The sequence below is a fragment of the Falco biarmicus genome, chromosome 12, assembly GCF_023638135.1.
Source record: "Falco biarmicus isolate bFalBia1 chromosome 12, bFalBia1.pri, whole genome shotgun sequence".
Classification (NCBI taxonomy): Eukaryota; Metazoa; Chordata; class Aves; order Falconiformes; family Falconidae; genus Falco; species Falco biarmicus.
Window position 1 is genome coordinate 15,000,797 of NC_079299.1, and position 17,903 is coordinate 15,018,699.

The window sequence follows — 17,903 nt, forward strand, 5'->3', positions numbered from 1 at the left end:
TATGAATACTTGATGAAAAAATCCCCTTACATCTAAAGCTTCCAATACAGTCCAGATTGTCCGTTTTATTCAGATGTTGTCTAAGAGATGAAACTCGTGTCTAAAGCATGACTCACATTATTTTTGTCTTTTTGCTGACACACATGTATACAGATACACAATGCTGTACATGTATCATTAAGTTTGCAAACACACTGTGATGTTAAAAACTACCAGAACAAAACATCCACACTGCAAGTGCATCAGTAACAAGTGACCCAGAGGATGTTCACCCCCTTTTTTTTTTTTCTTTCCCTGCCAAGATCCAAAAGGCTTCCAATGCCTGTTAAAAATTGCTAAGTTGCTTTCAATGTGATGTAGCATGATCTGTTCTTTGCATTGAAAAACAGCAGCCTACTCTCAAGCTGCGGTCTACAGGCAGGCAGGTGCTGCCAGGGACCTCCTGTTCAACAGTTCAGTGATCCTAGATCACTTTGGGGCAGTTTTCCTGCAGATGCCTAACAGATAAATAAAGTACAGCCACAAGTCTTGATCCTGAATGGAACGTATCCATGTTAGAAATATTTTTCAAGAGCATTTTCAGTCCATGAGAGAACCATTTGCTCTTCACAATGGAAAGATGATGCACAAATTATTTCACTTGAGAGTGAGTCAGTTTCTGGACTTCCTTTCAGAAACGCTCTGAAATGAGATTAAGCATACATACTCCTCACTCTACTACTATGTTTTGGTCAACATAAAGGCTTGCTGATCCTCATCTCTCTAGTGTGGCTGAGGCTTTTCCAGTATCAGGACTCAACGTTTCTTCCCAAGATTATAGTCACATTCCATACTAAAGCAAGGAACACACCTGTTTTTTTCTTTCACACAGTTCTTGCCTCCTAGATGACTTCTGGATTTTGCACCTTTAGTGACCCAAGACATTTCCCTTTACGTGGGCAGGTCCACACCTCTTTGGAAATCCTCCGGCTCATTTACTTCTCTTACTAAAATACCAAAGGCTTTGGCATTCCCATAAACTAATTTTATCTAAATGTGTTAACAGCTGGGTCAAGACTTGCTAGGAAACTTCTAGCTGTCATCAGGGCATCTTCTAGCAGGGTCCAAGTGACTCGGAGGGCATGTCTCTATCCCAGACATCTGTGGGGTGGCTGCCTGCAACTTCATCTACATCTTCATCAGGCACAACACCATTTTGGAGACTTTGGCATGGTCAGGTGGATCAGTAAATCATAATACGATTTGTAAGAATTACTTTTGAGGAGAGACTGGCTGGAAGAGAAGCCAGGAGAAGAGACACAGCAGAGGCAAGAAGCAGGGTGGACTGGCCTGAAGAGGATGAAGAACCAGCATGGACAGTAGATGAACTGTTGCAGCCTTGTGGGGGATTGGTGGCTGTGCTGGAACAAGGCATGAGAACTACGTATTAAAGTTAACCTGGTATGGGATGGTGAAAGCCTTGTTGCAGCCAGCTGGTTTTGAGAGTGCTGTGACATACTTTGAGGCCTTCTTCCAAGTTAATTTATGTGAGGAGTAGGAGCTGCTTAGTCTTGCATATAATGTGACTCTTTGACTGATAAATAGTATTTAATCAGTAATCGGAGTTTGCAATAGAAAGTCTAACACAGATAAGATACACTCATCCAACAGAGATTTTACATTTGTCTTTTCCATTTCCTTCACAGTCCTTTGAGGAACTCAGAAGGAACTAAGATAGTGCTGTGAGTGCTCTCCCCAATATACTGATGTGCTGAATGCAAGTGCTCATTGCACAAGATACCACAAAAATGAACACATTTGTGTCTCAGACATTAATGCAGACATGAACCATGCAGCACCAGCAGCTTCCCGGTCACTGGGAAGAAACCACTCTTTCTATTCTCTCCGCATCTAATACGTGGCTTTGAAGTTTTCCTATTCCAAATACTCCAAAATATTCTAAATAGGCAAGGAAGACAGAATGGCTAAGCAACCTATGCCTCTCAGTTGTTCATCATGATATGAAGTGCTTTACAAATCACTTGTATTTATAACCATGTCCACAGAAAGAAGAAATGGCACTATCTGTAGCGCAGGCAGAGCTGACAGCCATGAAGATTAAATAATCTTGACTGATTTTAGATGTCTGATCTGACACATTATGACCTGTTTCACTGAGGAGTCAGCACCCTGTAATGCTTTAATATTCAAAATGCATTCCCCTCTGGCTTCAGCTGTATGTGCTCTGAACTCCTGCAAATCGTGCCTCCAAGGTACCTAGCTAGGCACTCGGCAAACTAGTGACCTCCTTTTCAAACTCTGGTTGGAGTGACTTGCTTACCTGCACAAAACAGCTCTCTGGGAGAGGCAGGGATAAATGCAAATCACAAAAGCAACACTAAATGGCTTTGGCATGTCCCTTCTTATGATCTTGGCCTTACTTCACCACTTTCAATTTTGTAACTGAGGTAGCAGTACTGTTGGAGATGATAGTTTCCTATACTGTATGTTCCTGTTCCATCATCAGAGCAAATCTGCCCTGTCTATTGAAGAACAACTGTAAAAAACCCCAAACAGTGATAGCATGGTTTATCTTTGCTTCTTAATGCAAATGCAGCACAAGCCTGAATTAAAGTTGCACTTCCTACGTTTTGGACACTTGGTCTTGCCATCTTACAAATACTCTTAGTGTGGGGAAAGGGTGGAGGGCAAAGATGGCAATGTCTATATGTAATTTTTCAAGTTCCAAAAAAGAAGAAGAACCTCTACCTCATCCAAAGTAGGTGACATTATATTGGAGCTCATGAGTCAGAGAAACAGTGGAGCCACAAGGCTGACCGCTCAGGCATCTGCTGCTTGAAACTAATGGAGCACTAGGAAACAGTAGCAACACTGGAGATCGGAGGTGTACCCATAGCACTGCTCCAGTGTCTTCTACCTAGCCCCAGCCACCGGAGTCCACAGTATCACAATACAGGTCTAATTACCTTGACAAGTTAAGCCATGGGTTTGACACTCAGCCTCACAACTACCTCCAGTCACACTGTGTCCCAAAATGCAGGAAAGTGTTCCCTGTTTATCTGCTTTGTCCGTTCTACTTCTTTCAGACTCAGTTCATTCTCCGTCTTGCCGTGACTTTCACCAAAGGTCTTTCTGCTCCTGTATGCCCTCCTCTCACATTGGCAAGAGCAAGTCTTCTCCCCTAAACAGACTGAGCATCACCTCCCCTTCCCACATTCTCACTGGTTCAGCTTGACTCTTTCAGCAGTCAACTGAATTTTTCTGATTACTTTTTTCCCCCATCTCTAACCAGAAGTGATGGCTCGTTCCTCCCCATTTTGCTGACCACCTGCAGGTATTGAAAAACACAAGAGTTTTCATTTCAAGTGCCTAAACACAGCCTGGCCCAGAGCTACACATGGCCGCAGAGTCCTTCTGAGGCACAGTGTTCCTGGCACAGAGCATCCTCAGAGCCCTGCTGGGAATGCAGGTAAGCATTTCAGGAGCAGAGAAATTTAAGCTGCTTAGTGAACACAAAAATCTGTGGAGGTTTTAGCTTTTAGGCTCTACTAAATATATATCAAGTAAAGCGTTTTATAGTCCTATTTCTCAGCCAAATTTGTACATATTTTACCAAAAATTTCTTGCTCCAAAGCATACATGTGTAAGAGCATTTGAAGAAAAGGCCTTCAATTTTTTTCATAGCTTGAATAAAGATACCATTTCCCTCTAATTTCTTATGCAGAATCATGTCTGCTCTAATAAAGCCAAATAATTAAAGTAAAAAATCCCTAATATTCACGGTATGGAAAAATCTCAGTACCAACTAGTAAGGGTAAGTGTGAGGCAACCCTAACAACAGAACATCAACCCTCCTCAGAAAGATATACAGTTCACACCATTGATCTAATTTACAAAACAAATTATAAAGACAAGAAGGAGACAGAAAAGCAGAAGGCAGTAAGTTTACACCAGTCAATTCAAGGTCTGTTGAAAATGTGCAAGAAACAGAAGATGACGTGGGAGGGGAGGTAGAGATGAAGGGAGCACTTAGTGCACAGAAAAGAATAACAGCTCTGATGTATTTTATTCAATTGGACTGGCAAGCTACAAGAATAAGCAACATCAAAGGGATTTTTTCCCCCGTTTTTTAACAAAATAAGGAAATCAGCAGGCGTGCTTCTGTGTACGTGTTTCCCACCACAACTTCTGAACCAGCTGTACAATTTCAATCCAGTCTGACAAAAAGGATAAGGGAATTCATAATATGAAGTGTTGTTTCTACGAAACTAGCCAGCTGGGTAAAGAAAAGAGACCCTGTTGCTGTCCTGCCTAGTGAAGGGCTGAAACTTCAGGCATTAGACATGAGAAGATCCACTTACCTGCAAAACGAATCCACAAAAAAAACCAAACGACAAACCAAGCTCCCTTCATTTCACTGCTCAAGGAACCTTTTTCCATTCCTTTTTCTTTTCTTTCAAATAAAACCATTTGAAATTACAGTCAGCATTGGCACACGTCTTCATCATAGACATACGTCTTTAACATACTCTTTCTGTCTTTAAAATCTTATTTTTCCACCTGCATGCTTCAAATGAGTTTGCTTCAGAAAAGGCCATATTCTACTTCACCTTGACATGGACCGTACTAATTGAGCCTTCACCACTAACTGTGAGATTCGTAATTTGGAGAATTTACCTTTACTCTGTGACAGCCTTCCACAGTGCTGCCCAGATGATCATGCCAAAAACGAAAACACATTGCAGAAGGCAGCTGACAAGCAAGGGCTGCCTGTATTGCCTCTGGTACTTCCATGAATCTGAAATTAAACCACTGATGTGTTCTACAGACCAGCACAGAAAACAATTCAGTTCACCTCTATAAGTACTATTTCACCCTAGGAACCCTTTAACCCTAGGTTCTCCTTACAGCCCATCGTATTTGCCCTCCAAAGACTGTGCCAACCTTGCGTCAGGGGAGCATGAAGTCGCTGGCTCCAAAGAATCCAGTCCTCTGTACTTTGGCATATAACCTGAGAGGCTATTTCACATCTCAGTATGACCTTGCCTAATCAAACTAATCTACGCAACACACATTGCTTTAGGAGAAGGAAACCAATGTTGGGAACATCTTTTCTGAAAGACCCTTGACTTGTTCATTAACACAGTTTATGAGATCCTAATGCTACTAGGCTTCAGCGAACATGGCACGTGCCTGTTTTCCTGACGTTTCTGAGAGGTGGTGGTAATGGGATACGGGATGCTAGTATACTATATTGCAATATGGTGATTTACTGGAATAATTTACATTTGGGGAATTTGAATTAATGAGGAAAGATCTTCTGGAAATTTAATTCTTAGTTGTGCTTCTTAATGCCTTTCAGTATGAAAGGAAAAAAATAATCTATCTACTGCTGTTTATAGCAAAAGTAGGTTGAGTTGAGCACCTACATGTAATGATCTACATTCTTGAAGTTCTAGTAGTACAATATACAAATTCTGGAATTAGGGAAGGTTGGTTTGTTTGGGTATGAACTTGAAAGTACAGCAAGGAGAAATCTACAAAGTGTAAGTGGTCTTCAACAGAAACATGAAATCAGCTTGTGTGTGTCTGCACATGAGGGAAAGTAAAAGGATAATTAACACAGTACACAAAAAACCAAATGGGTTTTATTAGTCCTGGTAACAAGATATGGTAAGTCTAACCTCCACTGTGATCAAGCCAAGTGTATAAGTTAATCAAGACCTTCACTGAAGTATTTCTGTTAACACTTTCATCTTACCAGTGGGAATTATTTATAAAACCATTTTCCACTGCTAGCACGACAAGGTGATCATTAACACAGCACAGACCATGTGAAGGAAGAAAATTAAAAACATGCGAAAGTGGCATTACACTGGTACTGTAAGCAACTGCCATAAATAATTCTGCTCCTCAAGGTGATTTCAACAGTCTTGCTCTAAATCTAACAAATCAAAAGCCCTTTATAAAAAGTCTAATTCTTAAAATTTAAATTTCTAGGCTTCCCACAGATGCTTAACTTGACTTTCTCATGCATGAGAAATCAATTTGTTCAACAAAGCCAGTTCCGAGTTCCCCTTGTAAGAGCTCATTTGGAACTGATTATAGGAAAAAAAAGACATTGAGATTTACACATTTAGGTTTTGAAGTAAGAGTCCACGGTGTCCCATAGCTGCTCCCCAACCCCCATCAACACAACAGGAATTAAAGCAACCAAATCAGTGGGAAGGCTATGACTCAGGGAATCAGTAATACAATAAAAGCACCTTTCATTCTAGGGTGCCACTTTGATTCTGGCACAGGTAAGTACTATCTTGGTCATTAAAAATGCTGAATGCTGACTTTCGTGAAAACAAGCTGGTGGTTTTGGTTAGTTTGCAAAGGTATTTATATTCCCTACCTCACTTCTACCCACACATACAGAGATGAAATTCTGTGTGCAAAAATCTGCTCGCAGAAATGCATCATCTCCTCATTCTTGGTGAAATACCTCTCAGTGCAAAATGACATTACAAATAACAATATCCTACATGGACGCCTTGAACTGGGGCAAGGGCCTTGCATGGGACAAATACTTTGCATAGGGCTCTGCACAGGTTTTCAGTATGATTCTTGCAGATGTGATATCTTATGAGGAAATTTGCACCACAGATAATCTGTCCAGTCTCTGCTGCTGAAAGAAGAGAACTTCATTCTCCACAGCTGTTGATCAGAGTTTTCCATAAGCAAAACATTTACAGAAAATAAATATATTGTTTCCCACAGCATTATACATGCAATTGTTAGCATATGTTTCTGTATTCTATGTATAATATTGGTATTTAAATTAGCATTTCATATATTTACCTTAAATATGAACAGTTTACAAACTAGATGCCTACAGTACTGAGACAGACTTCTAGAGTTTTGAGCATTTAGGGCTATGAGGTAATAAGGGTATGGAAATAATTCATTGAAAACTTCTAAAATTTAGCAAGCTCTCCAGCCCATCACAGGATTTCAGCAGGTATCCCATCTCAGCCTTTATAAAGAATGCTATGTGTATATGGGTGTGCCTACCCAGGGCTCTCCCAAATCTTTCAGATCAGAACTTCTAGAATATGGTTCTCAACTGCACCATACGTGAAGTTGATATTCAGGATACCGAGAAACATCAGAGATGCTGGGCCATATTCACTTGGACCTCTGCATCTTAAGCAGTAAGAGGAGGAGGAGGGCGGCTGCAGGTAACTAAAGCCTTTTTGTGCACAGTCCCCATTAGAATAGTACCCTACTTGTTCCAGCTTTCACCTGTGCTGGGTAACAAGAACGAAAAGTTACCACCAACTTCCATATCCTGATTTTCAACTGTGTCTGACCCCTGGTTGGATGCACTGAGAAAATGAGATCCCCATAAAGGGAAATTATTTTCTTTGAAATTGTAGGTAACTGTCTTTCATTCCTCCAATGTTGTTCTTTCCCTTATTCCCTTTTCCCAATTCCTAATCATTAAACATTTTTTCTTGAAGTAACAGGATTTTTTTTCCTCTTGTTGTTTGGCTATTTTATAACACAGTCTATCTTAAAAACTCGGGGGGTTTAGTAACTGTCTTCTCTATCAGATTGCTTAGGTCTGTAGCCATTGGTCTTTCAAAAAGAAATCTCCTGGGACAGCTTTACCCTCCAATAGCAGCAGCAACACAGAAGGAGCAGTATTAAAAAAATCAGAGAACTGCAGCAAGTGGTCAGCAAAACAATGCCATTTGTACCCAGACTTCATTTTTACAGATGGGTGACAAGCTACAACATTGTTATTGCAACTTTCACTTCAGTTTTTCAAACCAATAAAATTGGAGTCCATTTATTCAAATACTACATTTGAACCTTGGCCTAACAAGAGCTGAATATGGTAGCAAAATGTTATATAGATTGTAAGCCAGGTCCTGCAATCTTCACACATCATGGAACCTCTATTATGTCTCTAAATAAATCTATTAAAATTATATTTCAGAGGTCTAGATATGATTAAAAAGCCGAACATTTTTGCTGAATCTTACCATGCCCACAATTACAAACACAGAATGCCAAATACAAAAAGCAAACAAGAAACCAAACCAACAAAAATCCACAATAACTCTTGTTGACCTACCTGTAAAAACTAGTCAATGTAGGTGGACAATACAATTTATCTTCACCTGGCGTTCCTTAACATTCTTTCACACTCTTGGGAACAGAGTACTTCTGTTCCAGAGCACTAGCTCTTCTGCACTTCCAGCTCACTCAGAGAAAGCAGAAAATAGCTCTGTTCAGAAGAACGTGATCAGTCCTTCCATTTTTTTGTTTACTCCTGGTGAGGCTGATTTTGCATAGTTGACTGGCCTGGCTTGCAAAACTATTTTTTCAGTGAAGATAATTAACATCACTACTTACTCTTTCTACAGTTAATCAGGGAACAAAAAGCAAACTAACAAAAGAAGTGCACGCAGATTATTTTTTAAAACACTAATATACCATCGATATCTCTCAGAACCGAAGTGCCATGTCTTAAAAGCGGAGCATGATCAACCATGGCGCTATTTCGCTTATATCAAAAGGACACACACTTGCTAAGCTAACAGGGACAATACTTTCACAGCATATATCAGAAAACCCGGTTTCATAAGCATAGGAAGTTTCATAAAAAACTGCAGGAGGGTGTGAATTTACTTTGGCTTCACGTAAATGGTTCTTCATTAATATTTTACTCAAACACAAAGACTCCAAGTTTATTATGTAAGCTGTGGATAGCAAACAGCCTTCCTTTACACTGGCTCTGTGACTAAAGAGAAAAGAACTGCATTAGAAAGAAAAAAAAAAGAAGGCAGTCGACATAGTGATGGGTCCCTGAGCGCAAAGGTAATTACCAAAAAGCTTTCTGAACAAAAATATTTAAGCCCATTTTCTGTCTTTTTCAGCCAACTTTTCCTCTGTTTCTAAGGGCAACAGCTAAACATTATTCAATAGTCAGCATTAAACCAGGAAACAATCATATTAAAAATGCAATCTAAGAGACTTCAATTATTTCCCAATTGGATCTTCCAAAAGTTTTCCTAACAACAGGAGGTATTTTTAGGGTATAAAACTAGAATGTCAGGTAAAAGAAATATTATTACAAAGGCCAAAAATATACCTATTAGCATAAAAATATGATGCAACGAGGCTACAGGTCAAATCTGCTCCTGAAACAGCCCTAAATTTATTCTAGCAGAGGCCAGATGAATTCATTTATGCTGCTAGACCTCAATTCTTTCATCCTTGCAACTGACCTGTAATTGTTACCTTCTTAGAACTATTATAGCAGATGTAAAAAAACCCCAAATTATAGCTTGTAGCCGCAGCAAGTATTTCATAATCTCTACCACGTGTCATTTTGCTTTCTGGAACAAACTCTTAAACATAAGGTCCCCACAGTCATCAGGTAGTCACCAACTAGCACAGCTATTAACCATTTATTTAGTTTGCCAGAATTTAAATGGTCATCGTTACACATTTTGTCTCCATGCATAAATCCTACTCTATGAGCATGCATAAGGAAGTATTTGCCATTAAAAGCCCAGAAAAGAAAAAAACTATGCAGCCAGAGGTATGGTCCCTTAAGCAGAAGGCTGAAAACTCAGCATTTTAAGGAATATGTTGTCCTTTTTCTCTGTGAACCCTATTCTATTTACGATCCTACAATTACAGAGCACAGAAGCACATTATCAGCGATGTTACCTTCCACGGTTTACAGTGCTTTTCAGTAACATCTAGTACACTTCACCATGTAGAGTGTTCTAGTAATTCTCAGCAGCACACCCGCTGCCTCCCTCGCTAGGACCCGCTCCAGAGGATTCCCAGAATACATACACAGCTGTTTGACCTTTCCTCCTGTCCTCAACACACCTTATCTAATACAACCTAAGAGATGTCATCACCTTACAGTGTTTCTGAATACAAAGTTCTATACTTCCAGTTTGAATATAATACTGCAAACTGCTGCCACAACTCTGTATGTATCTCTCCAGGGGCTGCAAGAAGTATTGCTTTTAACGTAGGACATTACATAGACTCCATGCACAATCTTTTGAAAATAAATTTCATTTGTAGAAAATCACCTCGTTCTGCAACAGGAGTAGCTCTGCTTTACTGTGATTTTTTTTCTGCTTTTGACTGTATCACATCTTTATCATACTCTCTTCTGCTTCTGCCTGGATGAGTCTTGTCTACTGCTTAAAGGCCATTTGGATAAATGCCACCTCCCATATAAATCCTAACATCGAGCTCAAAAGACTCCTCTTTGATAGCAGGCTTAGAAATCCAGTTCTGTTTAGCGAGCTGTGCATCTAGTTAACAGAATGTAGTTATCAAGACGACTGTCAAAGCAGAAGAAATTCTGGAGCTGATCCCAGAAAAAAATTTCATTAACCTTCCTTCCACTTGTCCCTAATACAAGGAACACATACGTATTGTGGCTAACATGATTAGCAGTTTTTCATTAGTAACCCAGAGGAGGCTGTGAGAACTTCTGGACCATTCCCAAGTACCCGAGGCATATCACAAGATCTGACTGGGAGATTTTTCTGACCAAAAGATGCCAAAATTATAAGAGACTTTCAAGGTAGCTTGAAAATCATGGATGACAAGAAGGACTTTTTATATGCTTTTCCCAATTTGCTGTTTTTTCCTAACAGGGGCAGTAGGAAGGACCTAAAATTGATTCTGTTGTGGGAACCTCTTAACTTTCTACACCATAGCAGTTGATGTCATGTATCTAGAATGAAGATGTTCAATCTTCTCTATGCAGCTTATAACCACCCACAGCACTACCAACCAAGCTCCACTTTCAGGCTGTCTAGTGGTAGAGCTCCAGACAGCAGCTTCAACACAGCTCAGAACAGACAAGTTCTGACTTTGTGCTTTTTGCAAGCCCTCCATCAACCTCTACATCGAGAAGAAATCCAAACCTCAGAATAGAGAAGAAAATGCACAAGTTTGACTTAAATCAAGACAAGGAAATCTACCACCTACAATCCTGCCACAGACTCCTGTTAATGCGTCCTCAAACCAGTTTGCATGCATGCAGTTCCCAAGTGTATGTTCAGGTAATTACCACTTATTCCTCAAAGCCAGGCAGCTGCCAGAACTGGTTTTAAGAGCCACAGCTAAAGGAGCTGGCTGGGGCCTCAGAGGTCTATTAGCCTAACCTGAACATCAGGGCAAGTCATCCAGTGCACGAGAAAGGTTGAGCCCTACACATTATTCTTTGTTCAGGATCAGAGTAACCCAACACTTGTTTTATTCACCACAGACCTCCCATTTGCCTCACTGGAAGGCTACACCAGCACAGAAGTAGAGCAAAAAGTGGTGAATCTGTCCGCGAGTTTGGCGAGAGGATGAAACCATTAGTCATATGAAAAGGACAGTTCTGTAACATCTCTCTTCTATATGCTTCATCAAGACACAGAGACTTAAAACTTGCATACTGCACACAGCAATGGCACACAGGTTCTGACCCCCAGTTATTTTCCATCTCCAATCCCACAGCACAGACTTAGCACTTTGCAAGTAAAGAGGTATGAGGAAAGGAGGGTTAACTCCACATGCTGATGAACTAAAGCTGTAAGAAATCTATTTTGCATATTTTACCCAATGCTAAGCATGTGGAAGAAAAGCTCCATTCGCTATGGCCAAAGTTTGCACTTTAAGGAATAGTTTGAAAACACAAGCAGCTGAGGCAACAGTTAAATATCTCTCTTAACTGTTTCCCATGCACTATGTGGGATGTTCTTATCACGCAGCTCAGCACTACCAATGACAATGGTATTTTTAGCATTTTAGGTTTGCCCAGCATTTAACGTTAGCTGTTTCACTAGCAACTGGAGCAGATTAAATCCGAGTCGCTTGTCCTGAAATACTTCATGGATCAGTTGTAAAGGCCATTTGGGGTACAAGTTTTGGGATCATGCCAGTCACCCATGATTTGCCGATAATCACCTGTGGTGCTGCTGAAGAATGCCAGACCACTGTGCTGTATTAACATCACACAGACTGTGTTATCTTTTATCTTTTGCTCAAGTGATTTAGTAGATCTTAGGGCAGATATGTATGAAAACTTCTGCGCAGCTTTAGGTTCATCGAGGTACCTAATTCTCATTTTTAGAGAACAGGAACAAGAAACATAAATCTGAGTAGGATTTATTCTCTCCTCGTCTCTTTCAAATGTCAATACAGTTAGCCCGATCTTCTCTTACCTTCTCCTTTCCTACCTCTGCTAAGGCTTATTTACACCACCCCCACCCCACCCCCATACAAATAAGCCTTCTTACACACACCTTCATGATAGACACACCTACTCTAGATTCATGAATAAGTTTATTTTGAATTTACATTCTATATTCACAATGTGTGAAAAAAATAGAGGTGCAAGAAACATGCAGCTTTGTTTTCCTTCATGCCAAGGGAGACAGCACAGGTCACTGTGAGAAAGGTTCTACTCAATCAAATGCTAAAGTCTAGAAAAGTCACCTTGAAAATGTTTTAATTCTTTAATCTAATTAAATTATATTCCCCCACACCACCCTGCAGCACATTGTAACTTCTTTCTTTACTCACATTTATACTCTCTAGTCAATAAGTAAAATAAAAGTTGCCCAAAAGCTCCCTCATGCATGTAGTCTGATATAGTAAGCCAGGGCTGAGATACTATGGGCCACTAAACCGCAGGTCAGTAGCCAGCAATGAAGACTTCCACAACAATTGTAGAACCAAGCTGCTCTTAGAACAGTGCCACCCCCTCCCCAAGACGATGTCCCTCAGAAAGGGGGAGTCAGCATCTTTAAGCCAATACTGGTGAATTAGAAAATAAGACTTTTTTTTTTTTCACTGATTATTTTTTCTGAAGCTAAAAAAGTAGAATCTATGAGGAAGGGAACAACCATCAAGAGAAGAAAAAGAGTTTTGCTTTGCCTTCTGTTCAGAAACTCCCGGCACAAGTCTCATCTACTGCCTATTTCTTAAGCAAGTGAAATGGGAACAGAAGGAAAAAAATTCATACACCTGAATTTTTGTCCAATGGATTAAATCAGCAATATGTTCAAAACTGGCTAGATCATCTATGGCCCCAATCTTATTCTCAGAATTACTCAAGAAGTAAGCAACAACACTGGACTAAGATCCTACAACACACCCAGTGATGGTGGTGCTCAGCGTGGGCCACCTACCCAGCCTGTGCTGAACTCCCCTCTGCCACAGCCACGCAGCCTCCAGCCCCTGCGCCAACTTGCTCACCTCTATGCAATACTGCTATTTCACTCTAAATGTGGCAGAAGTTTTCTGAAGGCCTGAATTATATTTGAGAAAAATATTTAGGCTGCTAAATCACTCGGGCACTTTCAAAAGATTTACTCAAATTCCCGAATCTAACTGCTCATCTAAGCTTGATTCAGCAAAATTTTAAAATTCTAATTCTAAAATTCTAGCTAAATTGGTGCTAATGCTGACAACACTAAAAATGCTCTTAAACTCATTTAAGGTTAATTTGGTAAGTCACCAACATAAAGGTTTAGCTGACTAAATGTCTTTTATTATATACAGAATTTTACAGAATGGCACTGGCTTAGCTATAATAGTAAAACCCAGTTTATTCAAACTTCTCTAATACTGACAAGCTCGTAACTTTACTTAAGGTAACACTTCTCTAGATAAAAAAAAAGACACAGAGGAAAATGACACTGAGGAATACAGTTTTTGTTCTAGCACTGAGTTACTTGAATTTTTGAGGATATTCAGAAAAGTGATCATCAGCAGAGAAAGAAAACTCCTGTTTCCCTGACTTAATGATCTTCTTTCTTGTAAGGAGTAAACCCTCTTGGATAAGAAATGCTGCTGTGAATAGGTCTAGACTTTACACAGCCATGGGTCACTAATTTAATTAGATTTCAAAGCAGCTATTCTACATTTACGCTGAACACAATACTTCCTGTACCCTCCCTCATACTAAAAGGAATAAAACAATCCCCCAGAAGTTTACACCTCAATGCATGAGGAAACAACAACAAAGTGTGTATATATAATACCTTGAGTTACAGATGGGGTTTATATTGTTCAAGATATTAGGAAAACCTTAACTACCTGCTAAGTTGGTGTTTTTAGCAAGGAAAACAAAAGGTTTTCTCCTTTCTAGTGAGACAGGATTCTGTTTGACCTGCTCTGCTCAGAAAATGACTGCCGTCAGCCAACCTCACTAACTTCCCCTCCTAATTATGAGCTTTTACACGTATTAGAAAAGTAAATCAAGCTTCTCTGTGTGAACAAAAGAAATTTTAAAAAATGGATCTACTGGTAACAGTGGAAGTCGTTGCCTTCTACAAAAAATAGTAGGTTTTGTAGGGGTTTTCTTGGGGGGTGAAGGGCAGGGTAGAGCGAGCATAGGAGCCCTGCTGTGTATCAGTGTTGGGTCTTGTGAGCTTTTTTCCTCTCAAACAAAAATGGGAGCTGCAGTTTTCACAGGGTTCTTGTATCACATTTGTAACCCTGCATTTCAGATTCTGCAAGGTTACTGATCTCATAATCAGAGCGATCCAAAGCTGCATGGATTAGTTACTTGAGGAAATTGGGGGGTTTGCCCTCACTAAAGGCCATGAGGGAATAACAAGAAACCAAGTTCCTACCCTGTTCCAGCAGCTCATGTAACATTTCAAAGCGTTACAAAAGAGAGGAGCTGTTACTGAAAGTGAAACTATGCTAACAGGATCATTTGCCTCCAGTTTCACCATCTATAAATGACCTGAAAGTACCTATTATTTGACACTATCATACTGCTACACATTTGCACTGTTATTCAGCAACATGTACCTGAAGGAAAAATGCCCTATAACAACTATATGAACAATCTATGCAAATAACTTTGTTTTTATTAACAACAGTCCAACTTCACCCATCTTACTCTGCTGAAGCAGAATACAAACTCAGCCTCGGTCCGGCTGTTACACACAAGCGTACACCCTTTCATACCCTGTTCCACAGGAAAACCAGATGCCAGCTTGTATCATGTATGAAGGTCAGGGGCAGCTGTCAGGCTACAATCAGGGATTCCTTTGGATCCCACCTATAAATGAAACACTTAAGGTGTTGATTCCCTAAACCCACAATACAGTTCCTCTATAGGCAGCCTTACAGGCTGTCTGCACAGCGAGAGAGAGGATTTTGTGGAGCGGATATAATGATGCCAGTGCCAAAATTTCTGGCAAGTCCAGTGTTTGGATTTTGTGAGCAGTGTTCCAGTTACAGCAGTAAAAGGTGAAACACACCATGATCTATTTCTACAGTGCAGTATTTCTAGAAATGTAAAGGCTACTAGGACATAAAAAATTTTGATGCACAAGTGAAGCTGAAATTATAATAGTCTCTTTACTCTCTCATGTTAGCTAGTGGTAATGGCAATGAAATAAAACTGAAACAACTACAGAATGCATAAAAACATCCATTCCTCTTCCTGATCTCGAGTCGTATTTTTTTCTGATCTTATGATAAAACTGCTGGATCACAGTACTTATTTGTCATCCTATAATGGACATGAAAAGTCAGTGTAAGATATCCAGCAATTTGTCATCAAATAAAATGTTTAAATAGAGCTGGTTTATAGCTTCTGATGAATTTCAGTGTATCAGCTTAGATATTTTAAAATCAGTGCAGTAATGAAAAAGCAGACTTTCATGATATGAAAACAGAAAAAAAGTAGTAGATATTTGAATATAATTTAAAAATTGTCAGGACAGAGAGCACTCGTGATGCCCAAAATGTCTAAACTCCAGACCCAAACACATTGCACACTCTCTTGTACACACTAGAAGAAAGGGGATAAATGGAAGTAACAACATTCAAAGGTAAGCTTATTTTAATCTGGTTGTAAATGAAAGCCACAGGGGCAAAATTCCTTGCCCTGCTCCCCCAAAAGCTAGACATCAAAGCACAGAAAGCGAAAGGAGTTTAGTGGGGAAAAAAGAGATCACAGGAGGGAACAATAGTAATGTAAAATGGAGGTGGAAAGAAACTAGATTCCATCTTTCCAAAATCAGAGTTTTTGCTAGTCACAGATGAAAGACACTGATGTCATTAAAAGCCATTTAAGTGAAAGAACAGGAAGGCACAGCTAAGTATAACTAAGGGGTTGACGTAAGTTTGGGGATGGGGTCCCTATCCTATTAGGAACATAGCAAATAAAAAACAATCATGATGTTATTTCCTCAATTATGGCCACTTCTACTGTACAAACTGGTAAGTTGTATGCAACAGCAAGCACCGATGTAACCTTAGTATTAATTAGTAGGACAGAGCCTTCATCCAGTTAACAGGGCAGTATCCCTTGGTACAGGGATATGGCAAGGAAGAAGGGAAAAGATACAAGAAGCCAGAGAAAAAACCCAGCATTGTATTATTTCCAAAGAAAGTACCATCTTGAGACATTTGAGGAAGCCCCCCAAAAGAGCAGCACTGGGGACCTGAAGCACACACATGCAGAGCCTCTTGATACTCAAGTGAGCTGTAGCTGGGACTAGATAAATTGCCAGAGCTGTGATGACAGTGCTGGAGTCAGAGCTGTGGGATTTAACAGGCAGATGAAAGCCATCCATAACACATCCCTCCTTTTACCTACCCCTATCCCACAGCACTGTGCCTGAACAGTGCCAGCTCAAAAACACATCCACCACATGAGCGCATTCCTGGCTACTTCTATCTACAGTAGTGGCAAACACATATTTTTACTGCCTTTTCTGACTTTTTTTTTTTAACCACAGAGCTGCGTTATCTCCAGTCTAGCAAAATTCACATGGAGGTGGCTAACTAATTTGAACTGACTGCAGACAAATCGGTACAGGCATTACTGAGTAGCATGGACCAATAGGGACCACCAGAGAGAGGTGAATTTGGTAGCAAATTCTAGTTTGTTCACAACGTATGGAAGAATGCATCAGCAAAGACTCTCAAAGTGAAGCAAGTTAATTAATTAAGCCTACTCAAGTTTTGTGGCTATTTTAAAAATTAATAGGGTTGAGTAAATTAGGGCATGCAGACAAAAAGGCCCACATCCTCGAAAGCACATTGTGGGTATGCTGAGGATTGTCTTTGTTGATCCGGATCTAAATGGATTTCAAAGTCTAATAATGAATCAATGAGCTGAATCCTGTTTTCCAGATTCCTATCTCTCTCTGGGATCTGGCAATTATAATGACCGGGATTCAAAGAGCGTCTTCCACTGCATTATATTAGACCACAGCTCATATTAAAGAACTTCCAACATGTGAAATTATGAGATAGTTGACTCATCACAGCAAGAACCATAAAGCTGAATACTGCTGTTGTCTTTTTTACATACCTATGTTAACAATATGCAAATTACAGCATGAACAGAAAAAGCAAAATAATAAAGCATGGTGGGTGTCAAACTTCATAACCTGCTGTTACCTTCCATCGTATGTCTTTATAAGAGATGCATGGATCACTTTACAGTCAGCAAGAAGTTTGTGATGAACAGAGAAATACTTCTGTCTCCCAAATATCCAATATACTTAAAAGTAAAAAAAAGCTCACACACCTGTTCCTTTACTGCTCCATTCTTCAGACTGTGCCACTTGTATAACCTCAGCTGCAGCATCCCGTACTACCGAATCTTCATTCTGCAGCAGCAGAACCACACATTTCCACATAGCAAGGGTATCAGACAGTCCTATGGTTTTTTATGGAGAAAAATTAGAATTCTATTTCTTACATGCATTCACAGAGCTCTGTTTCCACACCTAAACACAACAAATGCAGTGAAGCACTGAAACATGGGGCAGGAGAAATGCATTGGCAAGCCACTGGGAAGACAGCTGGCAATATGGTCAAAACATTTTCAACATGTGTGA

The 17,903-nt window shown here is 39.9% G+C and overlaps 1 protein-coding gene across 4 annotated transcripts in view; it reads right to left on the reverse strand.

The window, feature by feature from the left end:
• Window positions 1-17,903, reverse strand: part of THADA (THADA armadillo repeat containing) — a 161,680-nt gene that overhangs the window by 10,521 nt on the left and 133,256 nt on the right. For all 4 annotated transcript variants that reach the window (XM_056356822.1, XM_056356824.1, XM_056356821.1 and 1 more), the window contains one exon: window positions 17,591-17,722. In XM_056356822.1, coding sequence (XP_056212797.1) covers window positions 17,591-17,722 — 132 coding nt within the window. The remainder of the gene's footprint in view (window positions 1-17,590; window positions 17,723-17,903) is intronic.